Source organism: Vidua chalybeata, chromosome 2 (genome assembly GCF_026979565.1).
Source record: "Vidua chalybeata isolate OUT-0048 chromosome 2, bVidCha1 merged haplotype, whole genome shotgun sequence".
Lineage (NCBI taxonomy): Eukaryota > Metazoa > Chordata > Aves > Passeriformes > Viduidae > Vidua > Vidua chalybeata.
In genome coordinates this window covers 29,950,675-29,978,301 of record NC_071531.1, presented here as the reverse complement: position 1 = coordinate 29,978,301, position 27,627 = coordinate 29,950,675, and the positions used below count along the sequence as shown (strand labels likewise).

General features: G+C 40.6%; 1 protein-coding gene across 1 annotated transcript in view; it reads right to left on the bottom strand.

Annotated features, from left to right (window-relative positions):
- The window catches only part of TBC1D8 (TBC1 domain family member 8), a 49,264-nt gene extending 22,596 nt beyond the window's left edge, over positions 1 to 26,668 (bottom strand). The window contains exons 1-5 of the mRNA XM_053936658.1: positions 26,522 to 26,668; positions 12,339 to 12,449; positions 7,797 to 7,915; positions 6,237 to 6,465; positions 2,326 to 2,566 (exon numbers count right to left, since the gene is read on the bottom strand). Of these exons, the coding sequence (XP_053792633.1) occupies positions 2,326 to 2,566; positions 6,237 to 6,465; positions 7,797 to 7,915; positions 12,339 to 12,449; positions 26,522 to 26,648 (827 nt within the window). The 5' untranslated portion in view covers positions 26,649 to 26,668. The remainder of the gene's footprint in view (positions 1 to 2,325; positions 2,567 to 6,236; positions 6,466 to 7,796; positions 7,916 to 12,338; positions 12,450 to 26,521) is intronic.
- Positions 26,669 to 27,627: the final 959 nt, after the last annotated feature.

The following is a 27,627-nucleotide window of genomic DNA, read 5'->3' as shown; positions in this document are numbered from 1 at the left end:
CTAATCCCACAGCCTCTCTGACTCCCATCCCTCCACTGCTCAGCAAGATGATCCCAAGAGCCTCAGGAATGGCAAAGGTTTATGGTTTTCAGACTGTAGGATATACAGATCATGACAGCACTGAAAAAGTATTTTTTGAAAAATAAAGATATTGAAACAAGCTTCTCACAAAAGAAAGCCTAGCGAACAAAAGCCATCCACAGTACCTTCATTAATTTGTCAGAGCTGGAACAGTTCCAATGATGTGTATGTCTGCTTTCATTTTCATAGATTATTATTTGCTTCCAAATAATGTACAAGAATTAACAATGACAATTAGAGGGAACATGTTGAGAGGAAAGTAATTGCTCTTGTAGTACTAAAATGGCTTCAAGAAAAAAAGCAGCAGCCAAAACTTCATATACCAAAAAAGTAAAACCTCCCCCCCAAAACATGTTAACACTAAAAACCAGTTTATCCACTATTCAAACTACAGTCTTGCTTAATCACCTTACATCAAAGTGGTTGCTGAAGTGGGACAAAGGGCACCAGAAACAGCAACTTATCCAACCACTACCTAATTCATGCAGAGGAAATGGGATTTTGGTATCTTCCATGCCATCCCAAGCCACAGCACAGGTCAGAGCAGAGAAATCTCCAGCAAATATATTTTTGTCCTTCCTTCTCCCTCTGTTCCTTTTACTTTCTCTTTTCTTCTTCAGTTGGAGAGAAGGAGATAGAGAACCTGTTTGAATAAGTGTGTGGGATGGTTTCTCTTGCTTGACCGCTAATAGACACATTACTTTTCAAAAATGCCACAAGGTACTTAAAAGTTGATTCCCTGAGAGCACCTTTTTATAGCATATTACTAAGCTTATACTTTTCTTTACAACTGTAATTTTACTTTCTTTCCATTCAGTCAGTACCCCTGATTCAAAGACTATTTTGGGAAGTGACAATGATAAAAATTGGTAGATGCTGAAAAATATCTCCCCCCAGGTTTCTGTTACATCTCTTCTGGATTTCTCTTCTTGCATTTAACTTTTCAGCCCAAAAGCAGGAGGAACATAAAGTGGTAAAGCATGGAAAAGGGCTGAGATACAACATACCACAGCCATATTCTACATTAGCTGAAGTACACATCCCTACATCTCTTGAGCCAAACACCTACAAGGTTAAAAAACCAAGTTATACACATGGAGTAAAAACAATGGTAGTTCTTGTATTCCAAGGAATCCTGGTTATTAAAAAATGCAAAGATGTTTATGGGGTTGCTCATCACTGTGTTACCGCAAGTGAATTCTTCAGTGACAAAATCCTGGTGTCACTGATTTTCCTTACTGTGTGTGCATATGAAATTGCAGAGGAAGTCCATTTTATTGTTTTAAACTCCATTATTAAACTTTGCAGAAGTGTTTAGCTGAGATATAGGTCCACCACCACTGTAAAGATGTCCCTCAGAAACAATAAAATGGCTACTGGTCTTTCTTTTTTTGGGAAATGATACCATGCATTCCTCATGTTTTAGTCAGGAAGCAACACCTGATTCCCTTCATACCCCTGGCAGAGGGAGAGGAAGGAAGAGCAGGAAAGGGCATGATTCAAGAGGAGATAACCACTCCACAAACAACACATTCAGAATAGAAGTGTTTTAAATCAGCACCTTAACCTTGATGCCCTAGGCAAATTCCAGTTTGGGCTATTCCATCCTGCCCACCTAAAATTCCTCAGGGCAGCTTCCCTCCCCCTTTCTCAAAGCAGCAAATAAAATACAGAATTGTGTGTTGTGCTACCAGCAGAGAAATAGCCATCAATCTTTTCCTGAGAGCCAAATGCATTTCTGTAATGGGAGAGGAATGCAGGGATGCATTTCAGGGATGCAAGGGGTAGAGCTGACAATAGCAATACCACGATTGTGTATTTTTAAAGTCCTGTAACTGCTCACTAAATTGGCTATGGCAATCACATTAGTGGGAATTCTACGTTTCAGATATGATCAAAAGTAGTAATTCCAGAGAACTGAAGGCACTAGGAAAGCCTACACATTACCAAACATTTAAGCAAAATAATGCTGCTCTTCAGGGAAGATGGAAAATATCCTTGCTGCAATCTTCCCTTCTATGGGAACAGCACTTATGAAACTTTGTGTTGTTTAAGGGAAGAATATAAAGTCAAAACAATGTATCTTGCATACAAGTTAAAATGCACCTTTTGGATACACCATAACACATTATGAAGTCTCTTTTGCAGCCAATCAAACAAAGCTTTGAAATCTTATCCAGCTAACACACCAAACCATGAAGCCCACTACTGAACCTCTGCTCATACAACAGTCTAGCTTTTTACCTCTTGGTAATCTGAGTAGGGTCCTGCAGGCCTGGATCCAGTTCAAAGATTTCATTATCCAGTAGCCTTCGGAGCGTCACATCTGCCAGTTGCTCCATGATTCTGAAAGCCTCAGAGATATTGAGGAATGTGGAGAAATCGCGCTCTTTATTTGCTGTAGTGACACGGACTGTGTCCGTCATGAAGACATTGGAGGTTCTTTCCAGTTTCTGGACCTCAACCCAAGGAATGATAAGTTTCACTGCAATCCAAGAGAAGAGCAAAAGTGGGTTGGAAACTTTGGTTTCATCTTCCAGATTTGGGAAATAATCAAATTAAGAATGAAATGCAAACCAAAGAGGAGAGAGATAAATTTTTTTAGGAAAGATCAATGCTGAAATGTCTGTTATGACTCAGCATTCAATCTCACCCACTCCAAAAGACATGTCTTTTTCAGAATCTCTCCCTCAAAATTTTAACTATCTTCACAAGAAATGCTAGACTGGGGAGTGGTGTCTTTACAGAACATCTGCCATACACTGTGCTCCTAACTCCTTTACAAGTAATTTCTGCAGCCTGCTTCCGTACCACTAGAAGAAAACAGTTCATCTCCAGAATACAAAGATAAGAGGGAAAGGCTTTGTAATCTCCTAGAAACAAAACAGTACGCAGGTAGAAAAACAATTACATGCACAGTTACTTCAGCTTTTAAAATAAAGCTAACTCCCATCCAAAAGAAAACTTTTTTGGAGACTGCTATAAAGTGTAATTACTACTATAAACAAGACATTAAAAAAGCTGCCTAGATTTTGGGATCTTCTCATTTGGTTGCTTTTTACTGAAAAGATGTACAGGGCACATCTTGCCCTAAACATTAACTATAGTCAGGCTTGTTTATAGAGAACAAGAAGTGTAGGACACTGTTCTCTATACTTAAAGCTATTGAATCATATAAAAACAAGTGGCAAACAGAATCAGCTTACTTTAGATAACCACTGCAGCATGTTACTCGCCTCTCACATGAATCTCTGGGTAGAAATCAGGCTGGAAAGGACTTTAAAACAGATTCAATTTCTTCTTAACAACTGTTGGAAGCCTCCCAGATTTCTCTGTGCCAATAACATCAAGACTACACCCCTTAACATCCCTAGCTGGTCTCCTGATGCCAATAAAGCAATAAAAAGGCAGTAATAACAAACATTGTCATATATATATGACACTTATCAAAGATCATTTATCACCTAAGGAGCTACCCTCAGCAAGTTTTCTGTACTACATGAACCACAGCTGTCAAGATTATTTACAGATTGCAATTTTTTCTTACTTAAATAAAGCACAGCTGCATCAACATGCAGAGACGGTTGCAAATGATTATAAAATCAACTGTACCAGCCCAGCCAAGGGAAGAAAGTTTAAATAATGCCATAGCAACAGTACTGCTGTTCAGGCAGGGCAGTCACACAGGCTCTACAGTGTTGGTTACAGAAAAAGCACAACAGCCTGTACGGGACCCAAGAATGATAAAAAGTACAAAGTCTTCGAAGTTTCAGAAAAACACAAATTTAATTAAAAATGTGAAGAAACCTTGGCACACCCTTTCAAGCTATCTGACAATCTAAGCCTCTGAAATCCTACAAACACTTGGAAGCTTAGTTAAAAGGGGACTTGTCCTGGAAAAAATTTTCCATGGAGTTTATCTTCACATAAGCAGTAAATTAATTTCATGAGAAGTTGAAAACAGGTTCTGATATTGCATTCCAGGTCACTTCAACACAAAATGAAACAAGAAAACTAGAAAAGACTTGCCAGAAGCAGAAGACTTAACGCTTTGCCTATAAAGAGATATCAGTATATGATTTCGGGGGATTTTTATAGAGGTAAAACACAATTGAGAACTAATTTTATTGCAACTCATATACTGGGTTTTTTCTCTGTGTAGTACTGAAGAACACAATAAATGTGATTTCTTAGCAATATTTTCAAGACCAGATTTAACCAGATTTTATTTGTGATTGCTGCCTGAAAAAGACAAAGGCAATGAATCACTTGTTCTGCACGTAATCAGCATCAGCTTCTCAAACATTAACAACCAGAACTGTATTAAATCTGGATTATTCCCTGTAACACAAATATTTCATAAACATGACAAAACACTAGCCCAGAAACAGAAATAATCTGCTTTATCACAACCAAGGAAGTATTTCAGCATATATGCTGCTTCCCACTGAGCTAGGGAAGTTTGTTTAACCAAAAGAAAATTCAGGGGGTTTTCTCACATTTCCATGCAAATGTAAGGGAACACAAAGACAACGCAACTGCCTACACTGGGGAATGAACAGTGTATTTTCCAAGTTCAAAATAAAAAGTTGCAAACATGTAATTGTTTACTTGGTTTGGGGCTTTTTTGTTGATTTTCATAATGAATATTATTAAAGATAAGAAGAAATCTCTTCTTAAACAATACAACATGATATTATATTTCCATTATCATTTAACAATCTGTGGTATTGCATAAACAAAATTTTTGGAACCATATAAAGGGTTTTTTGCTCTCCCTCCTCTTTCCACTGTTATCTATCATTAATAAGTATCATTTCTGCTTTGTGTGCTTTGGCAGACTGGCTATCTCAGATTTAATGAGAGAAAACCTGCAATGATAATAAGAAGAAATGATTGACAAAGGATATTATTTAATACTAACCAGAGAACAAGGAGATTAAACAAGAACTCATATATCTAGTATATATCAAGAAATTCCATTCTACTCTTTACAGCATAACTCAACTTTTGTTTTTATAGTGAATAACAAACTTAGCTGCATTTCAAATATAATTCTTCCATCTTTTGCTGACATGACAAAATAATTGGCTTGAAATAATATAAGGGAAGAAAAAGACCTCCAGCTCTAAGCATGTTTTTGTATGTTTTCAGTCTTAGAAATTACAAGTTACTATCTTTATTAAGATGAACTTAATTTCTAAACCTACAGCTATATCTCAATATTAAATCCGGATGGAATATGGCAAAGTTTTCCTAATTGATCTAACTGACAAACACTCCTATATTTACAGCAGTACAGGCTTCTATTGCTAACTTTAAGTTCCACCAGGATAAACAAGCCTTAAAAGGCTAGAGGTTTATTCACAATTTTACTAAACAGAGAAATGCTCTAGAGTTTAAATGGCTACATGCATTTTTACCATCTTATATCTGTTACTTTTATTTTTACCTTCTAATATCTATTCTCTCAGGCATTTCATTCACATAATTATTTCTCTGTAGAAGAACACCACAACTAAATCCTTAGAACTTGCTGAACCATCTGAAGGGCCAAAAAGCCTCAGGATACGCTTCTTGTGACCTTACTGCACTGCTATTCAGAAACACAAACAAATCCCTAAATTGCTGTTGTTTTTCCTTAAAAGCTCTGAATTTTCACCTGGTTCTCCAGGGCACATTCCTTTTATTTGTGATTGTGATTTTTATTTGTCCTGGGATTTCTTCAGGCATCCCTGTTCCCACCAGCCCTTCCACTACCACCCTGCTGCAATGTGGGGACTCTGCTTCCCTGTCTATTGGGGGGGACTCATCCTTACTCACCGTTTTCAGCACTAAAACTCCTTAATTTAGAACTTATGGGAGGTCTGCTACATCTTAAGGTTGCTTCACTATGCCAAAAAGAAAAACCAGGTAACAACTATGTCTGTGTGCTCTTGCAGTATTATTTTTATTACAGGATTCATATTAAAACACAAAGGCTGAAGTGAAAATTAAATTAAACAGGATTTTTCACCTGAATAACTAAAAACTCAGAAACTAAACTTCAAAGGTGAGCTAGGCTTTTCATAAGAACCCTGGCTATTCTTGCTTTTAAATGTAGTTACATTTATTTCTCTCCCCAGCATAAGATTTCTTAATGCATTTACACTTACATTCTTTGCCCAGGAAGAAGGAATAAAAACAGAGATGATTGATGCTCAAATAAAGCCAGCCTTGCCGAGGAACTTTTCCTTTCCAACAGCAACAGGAATAATAGGTGATCAACTTCTCTGCTTCAGGAAAATTAAATCTGGATTCAAATTTCACCAGGGCTTCTCGGAACTTCTCGGGGTCTTCCTCCTGCTCAGCAAGTTTGCTGCTCGTTTCCTCTGCAATCAGTGCCTGAGTCCAGAACAAGACCATATGGCAGGATAAAGCTATGGCACTTGCACTCAGGCAAGCTGCTACAAGCTATCCATTCAAATTCTAATAATGCAACACTTGCTGACAAAGAAATTCCAGTTAATTTTCACAAATGGAGAAATTTTTCTGGTACTTGCATCTCTCATACATTTTGAATGCTCCCAAAGCGAGACTTTTGGGGCCTTCTTTACCTTATCCATAGGTTTTTCAATGAGTCTGGCAGGACCATATCTCTGCACTTTCATTATTCTCTTATTTCATATACACAGAGTAAAAATAGACTAACAGTTGTGGCTACTGACCAGTACTATTTACCTATGAAGAAGCAAAGCAGTCAGATGTGTCAATAACTTGAGACATGTTTGGAACCATTACAAACACAGTTTCAAGAACATCTACATAAATATAATTAAGATTTCAGATTTTTAATAGTGGCATTACATCAAAGGAGTTAAGTATGCATTGCACCATGCAGACAAATAATCCATATGTTACAGCACCTGCTATAGTTTGTAATTACCAAGCAGTCCTAACATGCTAAGAGTCTTCAGCAGGTGCAAGGGTCCAAAACCTGGATTTAACATTAACTAATGAAACCTGAAGAATTTTAGATATGTATTGTGCTAGGTAAGAGGTTGTCACTGTGATATCAAGAGAGATTAATTGAATTTGGTATTTCAGTGCACTTTAGATAATATGCCTTTTTTTAAAGAAAGCAGGATAAAAACTGGGACTTGTACAGTGATGTTTTAGTTTTGTCCTCTTCTTCCCCAGATTCAGAGCCCGCAGAGCTCACAGCAGCAAGGTTGAAATTCACCAAAAACATTATGTTCCTACAAAATTTCCAAATTGAAATATAGGCTATGGAGGGAAGAACATCCCATTAAAACTCTTAGCAAGAAAAAGCTTGTAGCAGGACCTGAGGAACAGCAGCCACCAGTGAACCCACACCCCTACCCAGACATCACCAAGCTCCTCTTAGAGTATGTATTTCATTAAAAGCAGAGATCAGAACACCAGGCTTTCTAAGTTATTACCCACATGCCATTGTTATTTTTAATCTGATTTATGGTCACAAAATCCCTTTACTTTAAAAATTCTTTAACTGTCCAAAAGGATGCTCATTTCTCCAACCTTGTGGCTAGCCAGCAGCTTCATGTGCTGGCCACATCAGGTGCAAGAGCCACACAGAAAACAAGTCATGTTTATATGATCAGAACCAAGGATGAGTGACAACAACTTCATTACATTCTTCTAAAAAACCATATGTTATTGGGTAGGGGAGGGGGTAAGTGAGACAGTTTCCTTACCTTCACTTTCCCTTTGACAAAACTAACAATATCTTCCTTATTGTCAAACACAGACAAAGTATGGAGCAAGTTTTGTTCCAGCCATTCCCAGTGCTGGTTTATTTCCTCTGCAGTGGCACCTAGAAAAGCAAAAAATAGTATATTGAAACTAATCCTACAAAAAATAAAATGGAAAGCAAGGGAGAAATAAACATAATAAAATGCACTATTTCATAAATTTATTATGAGAAACTGAACTTTCAACCTCAGAATTCTTAGCAGCAAGCAGGTCAAAAAGGTCTCGTTCATAGCAGCATAGTTAGAGAAAAACAAAAACCTCATTGTTTTAGAGAATTAGTTTTAGGGCTTTTAGTTTTATCTTCTCAAATGCTCTCAGCCAGCAAATGCTGCATTAAAAGTCAAAGCAGAAAAACATCAAAACTCCATCCTGAGCTACTAGACTGCAGCTTATTCTGACATGACATCCTCTAAGTGGCCACTGGAAACCTTTGATTTATGCCCTGTTCCCAAAAGTCCCCGATCTTCCCCTCTGCCTCCCTCAATACACACATGCACACACACACCCCACACATACACGTGCACACCCTTTGAGAGGAATACAAAGCCCTCTATAATAAATAAAGTACCTAAAAAGGAGTTTGGTTCAGCAACACCTAAAGGTTCTACAAGCGCACATTTCTACAGTTTGGGGAAGAAATAATGTGAACAGAAATCTTTGACTAATACAGCTTTTCAAATCTTTAAAGCTTCTTTCTCTAAACATCTGAGGGGTTTGCTGGTTCTTTAAATGTAATCTGTTCACACTAACTCCAGAAATATTATTTCATTCATTACTGATTTGCTTTGTCTCCTTCTGCTTGAAACTGGATTGTCTATGCATGACACGATGACAGAAAAGTCATAGCAAGATGGGCACCATACAAGGCCAACAAGGGAAAATCTGGCCCCTCCAGATCTTACTAGTCAGTAATTAGACATTATAAGCAAAGAACTAAAGGCAGTAATAGTTCCTTCTCCCAGTGCCTTGCTTGTGGAAGAAAGAAGAGAAATAGTTGTATGTAAAAGACATACAAATCACACATGAATATAATAATAAAATTAATCTCAAAAAGGAGACCCATTATCTCAAGATTTGTTTTGTGTGTACATTAGTGATGCATCATGTTGCCTCACAACAACAAAATATTATAAATTTATGTGAGGATTTTCCATTTCCCTCTGCTCTGTTTTCCATGCAGAATGCCAGCTGGCAGGGAAACCTTCCATGCTTTAACTTCCCTAACAGGAAAGTCTTGTAATGAAACTTCTTAAATATCATTAATCAAGGTTAAATTTAAATTAAAAAATCATAAAATCAGAGACACTTAAAAGTCCTTTAGGTCAAGAAAACAAATTATATAAATGTTTAAGAACACCAGAAATGCAGTAATTTTATACTGAAATGGCTGCACAAAGCAAATACTGAGTTGAACCTTTATTTCTGAGTAACCTAAAAGATACCAAGTGTATGGGCAAGCTGTCAGGCTGCCTCTTGTGAAATAAGCTGTGAGCAAGATCCTTTAGATAGTAGTATCCACACTGCTGGGACTGCTCTGGGCCCAGGCAGCAGCTATACTCCACAGGGACTCCTGCAATATCTCCTGCCTGCCTCCAGGGTTTCTGTTCAAATACCAAAAGGTCATTTTGGCCCTTTCATTTGGTCAGGCCAACTCAACTTTTTGAGTCCCTTCTTTATTTCTAATTTCTATTTCGTAGTTTGAAGTTGTTCTGTGATTTGACCCAAGCATTGCCAATCTCTTATTTCCATTCCTTTTTCCTCTTCCTGTGATGATGTTCTGCATAGCATTTTATTCTACCTTTTACCACCTTATTCATCTGTCAAGTGTTTTGTATAACCACGGCCTCATTCCTCAGAATCTTTTCTTTAAACCCACTTCTCATCAAATCCTTTGTTCTCCCTCTCCTAAAACCAACTTGCTTGACTGAGACCTGAGTTTCTTTTTTTGCCCATGAGCCTTCTGAAAGGAAAATTTCAAGTGGCTCTACACAAGGGATGAGGTTAGACTTTATTTTTTTTTCCCTGTACTGTATAACATGATTAACCATCTGGATTAAAACATCTCTGCCAGAACAGCCGTGCAGGGATCAGATTTCCTAGCACCTCTCTGAGATTTGCAAATGTCTGTAACAGACCTGACCCTTATGCATATATTATCATTTAAGCCTAGAGCTCCTGCAACAGAGGACTTCCAACATACAATGCAAAATGTCATTTTAATTAACTGCTTGATGACATGATGGCTATCCACAATTAAGTTACACTGGGAGACTGGAAGGAGCTCCTGGAACTGCTCCTTGCCCTCACTATACAGCAGCAGGAACAGGCCACTTCTGTGTGGGGAATGTCCTTCTCCACCTTCCCAAGAAGGGGTTGGGGTGATGCTCCTCTGACTCCTATTGCCAGCTCTCCCCTGGACACTCATGTCAGGGTTTCAGAGCAGCAATATTATTCACAAACAGCTTCTGCTCCATGGTTCTTGAGTTCTGTGCAGCTCTGGCAATTGTCTATGTTCTACCCATGCAGCACACAAAACAGACCCCTCTGCTTTCCGCTCCACTACTATAAATCTAATTTTCTCAGGGATGAGCATCCATTCAGAAGAGCCAAAGAGAATTTTAGAAAACATTAATCATCTAAGTTTGTCTCAGCAAAATCCTTAGTCATTCCAACCCAGCAAGTTTGTCATCTGGTGTTCCTTCAAAAAAAAAAAAAAAAAACAAAATCAAAAAAACACACCAAATTCTGTGTGCAGTAAGAGTGTGGGTAGGGCAAGGATCAGCCCCAGAAAGTAGTATTGCATATGCTCAAATAATCAAGAAGCCATGAAAGCAATGCTTTTCCAGTGAAAGCTACCTGGTTTCCTCACAGGACTGTAATGGCATGAAGGTCTTAAATTTCTCCATGAGATGGCATTATGTAAATATAAAAAGGAGGGGAGGAGGGATAGAAAGCACATAGCAATTGCAAAACAAAGAAAACCTAGCCAAAACAAAAATAGCCCAAATAGACTTTACGCAAGCTTCTTCACACACACATCTGGCCCAGGGAAAAATTCCCAGTATTAATGGGGAACATGCAGAGGGATCTCCGCTGAACCAAGGAAAAATTGCTGGATAAGCATGTAGAGAGGAAAGGGTTAGGGTGAATATATAAACTGACTCTATATAAAAGACTACTATGTCAAACACTCTCAGTGACATGCCAATATTTACATTATCTAACTATTTCATTACTTCATCTGTATAAGAAAGCATAGAAAAAGATAGCATATTTTCAGTTGGAAGGGATCTACAACAGTCACAGAATGAGAAAGGCTGGAAGGGACCACAATGGGTCATCAGGTTCAAACTCCCTGGTCAAGCAAGATTATCCCAGAACATATTGCACAGGATTGTGTCCAGATGGTTCTTGGAAGTCCCTAGCAAGGGAGGCTCCACAACCTCTCCAGGCAATCTGTTCTCTGGGCAATTTAGTAACAGACCCACATTATTCTTTGTTTTCCTTTTGTTATTGATGCATTTCAAGAAGCTCTCCTTGTTTTCCTTGAAATCCTGGGAATCTTCTAGTTCAACCACCTGACCACTTCAGGACAGACCAAAAGCTGAAGTTATTGAAGCTAAGGACATTGTCCAAATGCCTCTTAAACACTGGCAGGTTTGGTGGGATATCAACCACCTCTTAGAAGGAATCCTGTTCCAGGATCTGGCCACCCTTTTGTTAAAGAGACGCTTCTTAATGCTCCCCAGTCACAGCTTTGAACCATTCCCAAAAACTGCTGTAAATTTCAACGCTACGATTTTTGAGATGGGAGAAGAAGAAGTAAGAACAGCCCTGCACACTGGCCAAGCAACAGTGGGATGAATGGAACTTCAGATAGCTTTTACTGGGTCATGGCAAGGTTGCTGCAATTCATGTTAATATCATGTTCCTGAAGATGAACTTGACTTTCAGAAGTTACAGAAACATTGCAAAAGGTATTAGTGCATAACAGATCAGGAATTTGACATTCCCTCCCTCGCTAACAACTTTACCTCCTAAATCTTCCAAATGTTCTAGTTATATTTCATTATAGCAAAGTGTGTGAAGACATTTCACAGTAAGGAAGTGAAAGACTAGGCTGGTGAAAGCCCAGACTAAGTAGGTTCTTGCTGTAAGGGATGACCACTGCCATATGAAAAGACATGCACAGGAACAGAACCACACTACTTTGCAACAGAGAAAATGAAAGCAGCAAACCACCCACAGCTAAACAAGTTTTCCATTGAAACTTGATGCTCCTAGGTAACACTTTATCAGTGATTTTAACCAGAGGTTAATTTGTATGTTAAACAAGCTTTCCACACGCGCACAACTAGCTGGGGTTACCTTGAGCTTCCTGGACATGCAGACACTGACCATGCTCAGAATCGGTTTGGGGTTTTCCATCTGTGACTCACCAATAGCTATGGCCCAGTAAACTTCTGATCCATTCAATAACTCACCACATGCAATGGCAGAGTAAACCTGTGAGCCTGGAACTTGGAGTAAAATTCGAAATGGAGCAACGCGTGCGTTAGAGTCTAACACGGCATCCAGGGCTCCAACCAAGCGACCTGCAAAGAAAAAAGCGGGGGAGAGAGGATTAATGCCAGTTCTCACTTCTGTAGCCTGCAAGCTGTTTCACATTTAAAGCTGTAAAATTAAAATACAGAATGTATTTTAATAATTAAATATTAATAAATAATTAATAATAACAATTCTTCCCCAGTTTTATATTCTAATTTACAGGTGCTCAGAATGCAAAAGGCAAACCAGATTAGAAGATCAAAAGCATACAGAATCCTCTGCATTTCTGGTTTTGCCTCATATATATGTATATAACCACAGAACTGAAGTGGAAAGACCTGAGGGCATCTTAAGAAGTTACTGTTCCAGCCCTGCTCTGAAGTTGGATAAATACACCTATACTGTAAGTGGTGTTTGTCTAACCTGCTGTTCAAAAGCGCCACAATCAAGATGCAACAACTTCTCCAGGCAGGCTCTTCCACTACCTTCATTAAATTTCTTAAAAAAACAAAAAAAAAAAAAAAAAAAAAAAAAAAAAAAAAAAAAAAAAAACAAAAAAAAAAAAAAAAAACAAAAAAAAAAAAAAAACCAACCAACACCAACAAAAACCAACCAAACAAAAAAATCAAACAAAACCAAACAAACAAAACACCAAACAAAAACCCTAACAAACAACCCTACCCCAAACAAACAAGTAATCTACCACAATCTTAAATTTTCTTGCTGGAAATTAATCTTGCTCCCTGGAACATGCAGAGTAACTGGCCACAGGCACTTCTGATATTAATGTTCAGCATAATGAAAAAGTAACATCATGGTTTCTCACCCTTTAATGATTTCTCTTTCTCTAAAGAAACCCAAATCACCTCATCTATTCCTTATGACTCATGTTTTTCAAACAGCTCACTGCTCTTGAACTTACACTGGAATGTTTCCAGCTTATCTTTAAGAATGATACTCTCAGCTGGACCTGATGCTCACCGCTACTGAAGTCTCAGCCACTAGCAGAATGGAAGATCACCTCCTCTATCTTGCATACATACCACTGTATCCAAGAAAGCTTGCAGCAGTATCCCACTGTAAATCAGCACTTGATTTCAATACAGACAAATTCATTTTTAAGAGCTGCAGCAATTGCTGACCCCAAAAAAGACTTTCCAATCTGGAGGACACCTGGAGTTCCTGGAGCTTCTTGCTACCCATTCCCCTAGCAGGCAAAACCAAGCTATCCCTGAAAAAGTTATCTGAATGCCATGATTTGCATATGCAAGCTTGCATATTAAAGTAACTCAGAATTTGCTTATGGTGCTTACAAATAGCAATTCAGGGCAGCTTTATACTCAATTTTCCTGTGCATTCTGCAGAAACACAATCTCCTAAAGAGAGGGATGGCAGAGGGTGAGGAACAGCTTTTCCATGTTTGTTTTATCCCTAGAGTATCTAGTAAGTTTTCTGTAATACTTTTTTTCGCTTTGCACATGTAACTTTTTAAACCTGTTGTATTTTTGTTTCTTCACCATTAACCCGACACAAAAGGGACTAATCTCCATCTCCAAAAAGTTTGTCAGCCCTTGGCACCATATGCTGGCATTCTCCAGTCCATCACCCAAGTGATTAATGGAAATAATAGAGACCTACAAAGTCCTAATTGCCTTCTCACTTGGATAACAAATGACAGCTAATTAATTTGAGTATAACACAACCAAACAGCATTTCAACCACTTTCTGGTCTAGAAGCTGTAAGAAGCTTACATGGAACAGCATCAATAACCTGAGACCAAAGAGAATTACTTTAAATACTTCCTCCTTGCACACACACAAAACAATGATCTTGCTTTCAAAGCCAAGCAGAAGTTGGACACAATATGTCTTAAAACTGTACAGTGAAACATTCTTCAACAGCAGTTTGCTTCTCACTTAAATATGTGACCAGATATTACACTCATCTATTTAAAATGGAGATCTGAATTTGCAGACTGATGACATGTATAATACCTGAAATTGCTACATGCTCTCCTATAACAACAAGAAAAAAGCATAAAAACTCATCCTAGTATAAAAGGCAGCAAATTGGCTGTGCTCACAGAAAACAGTGTGCAGAAAACTTTAGTGTGCAGTCTTCAAAACAGCTGGATTAAAGCCAGTAAGAGAGCATCAAATGATGCAGAGAACAAAAATAGGGTTTAAATTTCAAATTTCAGAAGAATTGAGACACCACAGAAAAGAAAAAGAAGAAGACATTTCTGTGCTGTGCATGTTTTCCCCTGATGATAGGCCTATGAGAAAGATTCATTTTCATTTCACTAAAGTAATAGAAAAAAGTCAACTAACAGCAAGTGCTACCAAAATCCCTAGAGAATGCTTAACGAAAATCTGATTTATGAAATACCTTTTTATCCTTTCAGAAACCATGAAAAAAATACATGACAGCACAGAAGTAGCTGCAAAGTTTTGCTTTACTAATTCTTAGCCTGTGCAAAATTAATTCCTTTTTCTCTTCCTGAATAACAGACCATAAAACCCAATTCCTCTTCTCACTGTTTACTTCTGCTTACAATTTCAATTTTGCTTACAAACTATTAAAAAGAAACCCATTCCTCCTTCAACTGTACAAACAAATAATCACCTCCCTTTTCTAAACTAGCTAAAATATTAACTCAGGATGACAAAGATTAGCCATAACTAAGTTGCAAATAGAAGAAAAAAAGCGTGGCCATCAGGATACCTGCCAGAATAAAGCCCAGGTGGCCTGGCCCCTCTACGAGCAGTTTGCAAGGAACAGCAACCCCACCCATAAAATCTAAGCCATCCACAGGGTGTCCTGTCCTGTCCCACCTCTGCCAGGAGGGGCTGCAGTGGGGTTGCTGCAGAGGGGACATAAGGGGAGCAAAGGAAAACAACAGCAAGTACTGCTAAAGTTGAGCAAGCGCAAAAAGTGGGTCCCATCCCCGTGTTTGGGGGCTCCTTTATTTTTTGGATGAGAGACTGAGAGAGGTAGAGAACAGGGAAAAGAGATTACTAAGAGTGCATTTGCAGAAGCATGAAAAGGATAAACACTAATATATGCAGCCGGGCCAATATGGTAATTTTGTTGAAACTGTGGTAGCAAGAAAATAACAAAAACTAATTCATTGGGGGTAACTTTTGCATCATAACATTGAAAAACAACCAACCTAAAGATAGATACCTGAGTGAGGAAACAAACAACAGTACACTGATGCTGAAACCTGTTTTGAAAAATACCCAGCTTGTGAGCAAACACCTTCCTCATAACATGTCCAAACAGTTGGTCCCATGGAAGGGCCTTTTTTTAAAACAGAATCTGTTTAAAAAACAGAAGGGTATCTGGCTAGCAAGATAAATTACATAAAGAGCCTCTGGCTCACATATTGATGCATCAGCTTGCGTTTAGTCAGGGTGATGCAGACCTCTTTCCACATCACTGATGAAAGTGAAACCATTTATACTTTAAGACAGCAATAAATGAAAAGGAAGCAGAAGCAGAAGAGGAAAAGAGAACTGCTACCCTGGTTTTCTTCCCAAAAATTCCTTTTTATTTCTTTTTTTATTTTTTTTTATTTTTACCCTATATGAGACAAGATTTCTGGGAGGAACTTAAAATTCAGAGTAGCTCTTCCCCTTTAATGAGCCACTTCACCAACTTCTTGTCTGTTTTCTGACCTCCCAAGACACAGAAATATTTCAGGAAAAGCAATTAACCACACAGTAACTGTACTATGGAAAGATGCAGACATGGGTTTACAAAGCCTTCCACAAAAGACCACTGACAGAACATTGCAGGCTCCTCAAAAGGTGCAAGTTTCTTCATGCAGAAGGAATATTTTTAGGCTAAAATTCACAAATGTCTGGTGTAATATGCATACTTTTGACACATATGGAGAAGACAGGAGAAGTGGAAAGACACTTTTCTACTGAAATTATGTACTTCTCAATAAATCTAAACACTTCAGCTGGAAGATGGATTTCAGACAGAGGCAATATCTATCTATATCTTTCAGAAGTAAATTTATAAAACATATCTGGAAAACTCACTAGAAATCACATGCTTTACTTGGTAGTTTTTATTTCACTGAAACATCTACTTTCATGCATATCTGGTTGTTTGAGTAAAGAAAAAGGGATACCTTCAAGTAAAACAAGCCTGTTTTACTTCCAATTACACATATATTTATATCAAATGTACATGCATACTATGGATACAAGAAATAAATTGAAGTATAAAATTAGCAAGAAACAATTTCAAATTCTACAATAGGTAGGTACTGTCTCTCCTTTACAGAGGTTAACCTGTAACCAAATAGAACACAATCAGGACATCCTGCACTATGAATTTGCTGAGCATTTCTTCACACACATAAAAAAAAAATTAATCAACAATATTTCTATAAGAATCAGGTTCTCAAATGAACTATCAGAATTGCACTACTCTTCATCTTTGAAGATATGGTTTCTTTCCCCACATAAAGATAAAAGATCCCATTACAATTTCTCTTGTGTCATATTTTCATCGAGGAAAAGGAACATGTTTACAGTAAGTTAACTTTACATCAACTTCTACTAAATGTTCCATATCTTTCAAACTAAAGAATGCAGCTTCTTTCCTGAATCTCTGTTAACCATGCACATGGGATTTCTAAAATCGTTTTAAACTTCCAAGACATGGGGCAGAGGGTGAGTAAAGCTGAACTCAAACTAGAAACTCAAACTGAAAAGCTATCTGTTATTTCCATCTTTTATGACAATGTTCAAGAGGCAGTCCAAGACACCCTCTCTACATACAGCAACATGATTTCTACCTACCTCCATCATATATTAAAGGCCTCAAAGGGAAATTTTTGAGAACTACTCAAAAATGGGGTAGCCACTTCAGCAGCTAAACCATGCTGCAAGGCAGAGGCACTTAGGAGTCTGGGACTAATAAGTTAATAAAACCCTCCCAAAAAAATAAAACAAAAAGGGAAAAGATCAAAGCTGCCACTGTTTTTTGGGTGGGTTTTTTGTTGTTGTTTTTTTTTCTTGTTGTGTTTTTTTTGTTTGTTTTTGTGGGGGTTTTTTTGGTGGTTTTTTTTTTTTTTTGTTTGGTTTTTTTTTTTTTTTTTGGTGGGGAAGAGGGAGGCACTGGGAAAAGAGGGACGAGGAGAAGAAAAAAAGGAGATTTAAATCTAAGTGACAAGGAAGCCTGCGGTGCCCCAACACTCAGCATTGTTACCCTTTCAGTTCTACTTGGTTTTTAAGTAAGACATTTAGTCACCTCAGCCAGGATCTTTTGATTAACATGAACTCATTCATCCATTACAAAATGGGGAATAAAAGCCAATGTACTTCAAAGAAGCAATTACATGCGGTACGTGCAATTGGTCAGTACGAAATTCTGATGGCACTTTTGAAATCTGAGGAACAGGGGGTCAGATGCACAGAGACACCTGTTCCCACACAGCCCTGAACTTCCCAAATCAAGCACTTACACCCTCCCTACCAAAATGAAAGGGGTGACAGAGAAGACGGAGTCCAGCCTGCGTCTCCAGCATCCTGGGGAACATCTTTAGTCACTGTACAAACAAACTGACTGCTGCAGAAGCTTGAAGCAGAGAGAAAACTGTCCTTCCATTTCTCCTAAGTCTACTTCGGAAAAAAAAAATACTTGAGATTTCCACTGCACCTGAGACCAGTTTAGCTGGACAGATATGCAACAATGCCTAACTTAAGAGCATCTGCCAAATCTAGCCCTTCCAAAAAAACGGGCACAGGACTATTGTTGGGAGTTCTGGATGCTGAGAATTTTAGACTTTCTGTACAGAAAGACACTGACTCCCAGGAGAGCACTGCATAGGACCTGAGGCTGTGGAACAGGCTTCCAAAATTGATTGATAGCACTGCACTACAGGTGTGTAGTTGGTTATAAGAATGTAATATCACAGGGTAGAAAACGTAAGAGTTTGGGGGTTTAGAATATAGTAATAAATATGAAGCAAGATGGAAGTTTTAGGGCAGAGGCCTAAAACCACCATACAAGGACCCAAACCAATATGCTCAGTGACTCCACAGCTGAGGTTTCTCTTGGCTGCAGGCACCTGGCACTTCCAAAGTCAAGAAAATTATGGCACCACACAGTCTCTACGGACTGCAGCAACATGAAAAAGAGCACTTGGTGGCTGCACTCACTCATATCATGCCAAAGCCATGTTTTAAGTACTCATACCCTCTTTTTTTTTCAGTCAGACCAGGTTATTTTTGTAAGACAAAACCAGCAAATTGGGGTATTTACAATTACAGTCATAGAGCAGAATTGCTCCAGTGCAGAACCACAAAGGAAAAAGCATGCCTTCAAATTCATCCTTGGGAGCTCACTGCTGCTTGCTACATCTGCTCCACCAGAGAAAGTGGGGGCAGAAAGAAAAATAAGCCCAGTAGTCTGAAAAAAGCTGTACTCTTACTGGAAAGGAGAAAGCTCTTCCAGGAAGTAGAAGGAGCTAACAGTACAGGTTGCTTCCCAGTGGCTGCTGTTTTACAAGGAGAGTTAACAGCTACAAGAATCACTCTAAGGTGTTTAGGCATGTGAACTGGGAGAAAAGAACAAATCAAACAATTCACATGATCATAAAAATAAAGGTTTTGGGTTTTTTTTAAGGACAGTGAAATTGAACTAACAGCTTCAATAAAGCAGAATTAATCTTGGCTTTTTGAGGCAGAGAAGCACTTCATACCCTGAATCCTAATTATACTTCTCCACACAGCTTCCTCTATCCTGCAATGATTTGCAAACAATTAGTGTCTCAGAAGAGCCATGGTGGACAGCAACTAGCCATGCTAGAGGAGGCAAAAGAACTGCCTGAAGGACAGCCCACCACCAGGCAGAACACAGGGTGGGACACATGGATGTACCCATTCCCTTCCCCCTGCCATCCCTGGGCTCCAGCTGGAACAGAAACCTGCTTTTCACACCAGCTAGGATAAGATCAGCCTGGCAAAAGGGCACTCCTGGGACAGCACCTAATAGCACAGATTGCTTGCCTGGCTCTGCAAAGCATCTCAGAAGCTCTTGCTAGGACCAATGTCCTTGCTGAGAGAGGGATGGGAGGACCATGAAGCTGATTCTTATCAGGCCTCAACCAGCCCACCATGCAGGAGCCCTAACTTGTGACCATGACCCCATGGGTGGCCCAAAGCAAGACCCAGGGCTGAGATGCAATGAGGACCACTGCAGCCTCTATCTTCACCTCTGACAGCCCACCTACAGAGTGCCAGGCCCTGGGCATTCCAGGCTAAGGTGGAAGCTTTGGAGCTGCACCAAGGTAGGATACAGCCCAGGGCAGCAGTCATGAAGCTACTGTTGGCCAGTGATGGCCCCCAGCATAAATGATTTGGGACATCTCTAGATATTTCATATTATTTGATTTCTCTAAAAGTTCAAAACTCAGATGTTTAGCGGGTTGTTGATTTCACTCAAGCTACCCTAAAATCCATGTTTTTGATGGATAATAACACCATCAGTTATGCAAAGCTGCTAATAATAACAGCTTAATGCAACCACATTTTGTTGAATTTTGCAAAATTGTATAAACAGGTTTTGATACAGTACAGTACCCATTCAAAAGTATTTATTACACTTCTACCACCAGAAAAAAAGAGTTGCAAAACTTATTCGGGTAAGTACATAAGAAAAAAGGATGAAGGAGGACTCCTCCAACGGCTGTAGGAAGGCTCTGTTTCCTTTAAAACGATAAGGGCTCACCACACTGAAAGATAAGTACAGGCAACATTAGATTTCAGCATAAAGACCTAATGCTCCAAGTGTTTATTCACCCAGGAAAATACCCAACATCCAAGCCCTTAGATTACTTCTAGCGTAGACCTTGCCAGATCAAACACTGACACTGGGTAAATTGGTTTCTGTTGAATTGGGACTTTTTTCAACCTGGTATGTAGAAACAAATTGCAACAAAATACTTAATCATTATGCCTAGGTCCCAGTGCTCTGGAGGGAAGGTGGACATGAGAAATGTGGGGAGTTCACGCATTTCACTGAGGGGGTTGGTGTCCCATGGTCCTCATGACTCCCATATCCCAGGATGTGATGCTAAGTGCTCGTGTCAGACCACCACGTGCAGAGGGAGAGACCACACAGGAGGAAGAAGTGAGATGAATTATGAACTGTCCTGGAATGGTGAAAATGGCATCCCCACCCTGGAGCGCCGATTATTTCTCCCCAGCACAGCTTCCCCACGGGCTGTTTCCCCAGGTGGGCATGCTGCCATGGCAAAGCACTCACAGCTGCTTATCTCAGTCCTCTGCCATCAGTCCAGTCCAAGCCAAGCCTATTTTTATAGCCCTGAAGGCCACTGAGCCAAATGCTTTGGTTCTCATGTTACAAGTAAAAATACCTGAAACTGTTTTCCACATGAAAATGGACAAGAAGATGGGATATATCAGTTGCTGCTGCAGCCCTGTAAATTATTCAGACATGCACCACTACTCGGGGGAATATAAAAAAGTCTCTTTTTTAGTGGGTGCTGTAAATAATGCTGAATAGACCAAACTAGTGCTACATTAACTCTGCTACCACTGACATGCTCATTTATTTTATAGGGAAGACATTTTTTCCTACAAGGGTGGTAAGACACTGAATCAGGTTACCCAGAGGATGCCCTATGCTGGAAGTGTTGAAGGCCAGGCTGGATGGGGCTCTGAGCAACCTGGTCCAGTGGGAGCAGTCCCTGCCCACAGCAGGGGGACTGGAACTAGATGGTCATTAAGGTCCTTCCAGCCCAAATCATTCTAGAATTTTTCTGCCTTTTTCTGTGCCATTTGGTCTCCACATCATGAAAATAAAAAGCCACTGTGGTGTTTACCGGATTAGTCTCGCACAAGGTGGTGGTCAGTCCCTGTGCAGACACAACCCTCCTGTCCAAGCACAGGCACTTCCTAAGTTCTTTAATATTAGCACTTAACACACTGCTAACATTTCAACACAAGCACTTGCTTTTCACCTTAGCCATCTCAGCACCACTGTAGTGCTCAGGAGCAGGTAACTCATCCCAGAAAGGCAAGCAGAGGGGGCCAGAGTGGAACACACAGTTCAGGGGGGTCAGAGGTCAGAACTGGGGTGCCCAGCTTTGCAGGAAGTAGCTTGGCACCCTGCTCCTATCCTTCCTTCCAGCTCATGCCTCTTGGCCAAACACTGTAACAGAGAAGCCATCCTCTTGGGAAAGTGCTTCTAAGTATGTATTCTCCTAAAAAAAATGTTATAGTAAAATAAAGAGAGGAAAAGGGGGGAAAAAAAACTGCTGATCTGAATTCCAGTTGTGGGCAAGGCTAGATAATGTTTTGACAAAAGTCCAAGCTTTCAATAAAGTATGCATATTTCTCTTTCTCCTGTGCAAGGCTTCAGAGAACTGTTCCTTAAGGAAACAAAGACATGAGTACTGACAGTAACCATTACTGATATGCTTTATTAACATCAGTATTGTGGCATCTTCCTCTCCTCAAACTGCTTAATTTAAAATGAAAGTGTTCTGTTGGGTTTGGGGTTTTTTTAATTTGTGCTCAGATTGAGCCTAACTTATTTTGGTATCCGGAACATATATTAAGACAAAAAGGAACATTTTTTTGAAAATTGTATTGGGATAGGCCTTTTAATATGATTCTATTAATATGCTACTCATTTCGCCTTTTGCCCCTCCAGAAAGAAAAAAAATACTATGGGGATATAATACCACTTCTCATTCGCATTCCCTAATAAAAATCCAAGTCTTCATGTATTTCGGACCCTCTTCTGCTACAATGTAATGAACAGGGGCAATCTGAGTTTCAGGAATCTTCATCCACTGTGGTCCTCTTACTGCCTTTCCCAGAAACAGACTCCATTATGAAATTATTTACTTCAGACCTTGGGAGATGTGCAGGGCCACTAAAAGCTGAGCTATTGACAATGATTACAAGACTGCCTGGACAGTACAGTATGAAAGGGCAGCAAAAGAGCCTTTAATTTTTAATTTCCAGAAAAAATTTCCAGAGCTTGTCAGTAACCATTTCTCTGTATGCCTTAACAAGCAAAGGGAAAATAAGGAAGAAAGGTCATATCACACAAACTAGTCAGTTCTCCATGGACAACCAAAAGGTACTTGGTAGATGAGTTCAAAAGCTACTGCCCGGTAAGAACTTTATTTAAAAGAAAAAGTTAAATCCTAAGATGGAACTTGGAAATGTATTTACAATGCCTAACACATTAGGCATATTATTAAAGCAATAATAAGGTTTAGATTAATATACAGATGATGCTTTTTTCTGCCAGTCTATTATACTTAAAGTTGTGAACCAAAAAACTTTGTAAGAGCTGAAAAATAAATTAATTTCCTTTTAAAATGTTTGTCCTCTGCAAGTTGTAAATAACGCAAAACTATATCCAGCTTGGAAAGTGCCCTGAGCTGAAAATGGAAGCTAGAAGAAGAGTAGAGAAAAATATCATAGCTAAATTAATAACATAGGTAAAACAGGAACAAAACATTATCTTTTATTGATCTACTTCAAGCAAGAAGTTGAAGAAGCACTGTATCGCAACCAGAGAAAAGCTGCTTGAAACAAGAGTTCATTTTAAGGTCTTATTTAACTTCATTTATAAAAGGAAAGATTCACAAGTGTTGCTAAGTGGGTTTTTATATGCTAAGAGTGTGCAATGTGAAGTACTGTATAAACAAAAACTGCAACACTAGCTGCTTGGGAAGAGTGAAAGACTACTCTCAGTCCAGCACTCGTGATAAAATCCTTCCCAACATATACCAGAATAAGCAGTTTTGCTGTCAAAATGCAGAAAACTAGTCAAAGAGGAAGGTGCTTGAAGGTTTCAACATCCCTTCCTAAAAATTAAAGTAGTGATTCAATTAAAGGCTAAACCATCTTGCAGTATTTACCACAAGGCATTTGACAGTATTTTTTACTACTGTCATATCAAGCTTATCATTAATATGTAACCTCAGAGCCAAAGACATCAGTAAGTACTAAATCTGACTAACTTTGATCTGTTAATCATGGCTACATCGCAAATCTTTTTCTGTAGGGATCACTACAGTGCTCTCCAATTAGGCAAAGAAAACCCTAAAATCAAAAGACATTGATGAGCTAAATAAATGTTTTAATCTATAACTTAAAAGTAGTCATTAGTTTAAAAATTACAATTCAGATTTTTAAAGTATTTCTAAACATTTTCCATTTTCTTATTAAGTCTCTGATCCAACAGAGCTGTCAAGTACAAATCCAGGTAAAGTAGCAAGTTAAACATTTACTTGAAAAAGCATATCCCTAAGGAAGACAGAAACCAGAATGAGACTGGTCAAGTAATAAAGAGTTAAATACAACCCCCATCACTGTTTGTACCCTCTGTTTGCAAGCCCAGTGTGCATTTGAGAACTGCCCTAGGACATAAATTAAATAACAGCAGGAAACATCACTTACAAATATCTGCTCAGTGTCTGATACAAAAAAACACAGATATGGGAAAAAAAACCACTTTTGTGCAAGAGACCATCTTTAGTCCATTCTTCAAGAATTAAATCCACATAAAATACACCCTCCAGCTGTGCTTACTCTTACCTAATAGATAAAATGCCCTGGTAAGAACAAAGAAGTGTCCTAGAAGAAAGAAAGGCAGGCAAATATGAGAATTGGACTATATAAAACAGATGTCCTCACACAGGTTCAGTGCAAATACCATGTTGTGTCAACACGCACAAAGACAACTCAGGCATCGCACCCTTCAACTCTGCTGAAAGCAAATTATGTTACAGGTCAGCTGCTCCATCTATACTCTATGAAATCTAATATTCTGAGAGTTTTGTTCTGCTGATCCTACATAGGTCTAACACAGCCTCAGGATATGCAGCCTCCTCCTCCCCGCAGGAGTTACGAGATTCTCTTCTACTGCGGCACCTGCTCTCATGCACCGAATCTTCACATCTCTGAAACGTCTTCCTTTTCATAAAATGTAACTGCAATTGACCAGGGATCAAGGTATTAAAGGGAAAACAGATCTGGATATTGTTCTTACTTAAGTTTTGCTTCCCCAGTAAAACAAACAAAAACTTTTAGCTTTTGGCTTTACCACGTGGTAAACCATACTCTGAAATATGGCAGAGCTTTACTACCCTTCTGCCAGTTTGGAAAAGACAGGTACTAATTAAGTGTCTCTAGAGTCACGTTAAGCAAGAATCAGGAGGTAAGGCTTGCACTGAAAGCAAACACCAGCAAAGCTTTGCTGTTTCTCAGTACCCATCTCCATTTTCTTCATTGCAAGTAAAAACTGTGAAAAAAAATTACACTATCTAACCCCAGCCATATCTAATGCTCCATAACTCTTGCATTTTGGTTTTAGGACTCAAATTCCTAAGCCCTTTTAAATACAAATGTTTCCAAATGGTTTAAGAAACTGTCAGAATCTGCAGTTCCCTTGGAAAATGTGCAAGACAGGAGCGGCTTTCCTTTGCCAGCCAGAAGAGATTTGAGCAAGCCTGTGCACCGTAGATTCAGCAAAATGATTCACCTGAAACTTAACCAGAGAGAAAAGCAGTTTGTTTGGTTTAAGCTTGTAAATTTCTGTAGTGAAAAGCTCAGGCGCAAGGCACTAACATTTGTGAAACTGAACCTCATGATTGTCCTGGACCTAAATCAAGCAGCTGTAAACAGCTATTTTTAACTCTGAAAATTAATCCACATCGTCTTTACTGTCACAAAAAGAGTAGCCTGACTTCCAAACAGGCGGGCAGAAGAAAATAGGAGGTTAAGCGTTTTAACTCGCTGGCAAAACTTCCATTTCATTAGTGACACATTGATAGCATGCAATCTACCAAGCCACAGTTCAAGTTTTGTGCACTTTATGGACAGGTAGGATAAGCTCCGATTAAAAAAGGCAACGATGCAGAAAGCAGTATTATCAAATGGCAAGGGTAAAAAAGTTCAGGAAAAAAAAAGGTTTTAATAAAATAAATACCGAATGTGGTAATGCAGCTCCTTAAGCTCCATAGAAAATACCAATTTTGAAAATACCTGACAATTCTTTCAAATATATAAGCTACCATTAAAAATTCTCACTTTATAATATTCAAAACAGCCTCGTTTGCTTTTAAGTAAGAACTACACTGTTAAACTATATTAATCCTCCAAAGCATTGTTTACTTGAATTCAGTTGTTGCTGTCTTTGAACCAAAAGTTTGGCCCAAATTCCCTACACTACAACGTCAGTGCAAGCCTAACACATCATTCTCGCTGGAATTATTCACGGATCCACACTGTTACGAGGGTAGAACGTGACCCTTCTCCGTGCATATCCTTCACTACACGTATCTGGAGTGCCGGATCTACAGCCACCATAACCCGTAGTAAAATTAATACAAAAAATAAGACAGAATGCACTTTATCACAACACTGAATTCAAAACCCCCGCCCCGTAATGCCGTGTATCGTCCAAAAGCCAGGAGTCCTACACGTACTTATATAGCTCTCGTTAAAGAAAGGGGAGGCGAGCCGCAGGTCGCGGACGGTCCCGGAGGGGCACGGGTACCACATCCCACTGGGTGCCCCCGGCATCCCTCCACCTCTCACCGCCGGCCCCAGGGACCTCTGCCGAGTTCCGCGGGCTGCAGCCCCCGGCGGCTCTTCCCGGCTGCATCCTCCGGCCACGGACCCCGGCTCCGCACCTCCTGACGGGCTCCGCGCCCGCCCTTATTCACACCGATTAACCCATCGGGAGGGGAGAGCGGGGAAGTAACAACAAAAGTGTCTTCAGCTGTGCTCAAGGCTACAGAAACGCGAAGCTGCTCCCCAGGCAACTCGTGGGGAGCCGGGGCGACCCCCACCTCCCGGCCGGCGGCTGCCTCCGCTCCGCCCGCGGCGGGGGACCCGCGGCGCCCCGCGCTATCGCCGAGCCGGGCCGGGCCACCCGAGCACGGCCCGAACAAAGAGGCCGCTCCCGCTTCCCGCAGCCCGACCCGCCGGCGGGTGCCCGGCGCGGCCAAGTTCCCGTGGGGCAAATGCAGGGGGGATCTGCCACCCGGCCCGGCCCGGCCCGGCCCGGCCCGGCGCCCCGCGGAACCCCCGCGCCACCAGGTACCCGTGAAGCGGCCGCCACCGTCTCCGTGGCCCCGACGCCGCTGCAGGATGAAGTAGCCGCTGCTCTTCTGCGTGACCCACAGCTTGAGGGCGTTCTTCAGCAGCACCTCCTCGGGCTTCAGCCACATCTTCCCCCGGCTCGAAGTCCCGCTCTTTCCCCCCTCCGAGCCCGCCTGCCCCGCACGGCACCGCACCCGGCCGCCCCGGTCACATCGCCCCCCGCGGGCTGCGCGGCGCCGGCTCCGGCTCCCTCGGCGCGGGCCCGGCCGCCGGGGAGGGGCCGAGGGCGGAGCTCGGGAACGGGCCGCCCTTCCCGCGGAGCCGGGGGCTTTGTGCGGCGGGGCCGTGCTGCTCCGCACCGTCGGAGGGGACGGTGGGGCGCTCCGGCTGGAGGGAGGGGAAGCAGGTTCGCCCTTTCGGGGGTCCCGTGGTGCCCCGAGCCCCACACAGAGCCCGCGGTCCTGGAGGATGCCCTGCCGCCGGGCGGCTCCCGCTGTGTTTTACAGCGGCTGGGTCAGGTCCCCGCACCCCCGGCATGTGCCCCGCAGGTCCCCGCCGCCGAGTCATCAGGAGTGCGGGAAGGAAAGGGTGTCCTGGGCTTGGAGAGAGGCTGGGGGGATGGGGGTGTCTCTGCCTTCCTGTTTCCTTCCAGATCTAAGCCTAAAGCGTGAACCTGCAGCTGCTTTGGTATTTAAAAGCCGATGCTTGAAACCGCGTATTGCAAGGGAAAATTCAGAATCTTACTTTTACAGTTCGGGTTTTTTCTCATTTTAAGAAATAATCTGTCACTGCTTGTGGTTGAGCTGTTGGCAGGATGGTTTCTGAACCTGCACAAATGGTTACTGCTGCAGCACATTATGTTTGTAAACCTCTGACACTGTATTTTACATTTTTATTAATACAGATTGTCAGTAATGAGGGTGGTGAGATATTAGTACAGGTTGCCCAGAGAAGCTGCGGATGCCTCATCCCTGCAAGTGTTGAAGGCCACGTTGGATGGAGCTCTGAGCGTGATCTAATAGATGTCCCTGCCCATGGGAGGGGGGTTGGATCTTTAAGGTCCCTCGCAACACAACCCTTTCTATTATTCTATGATTAAAACATGAC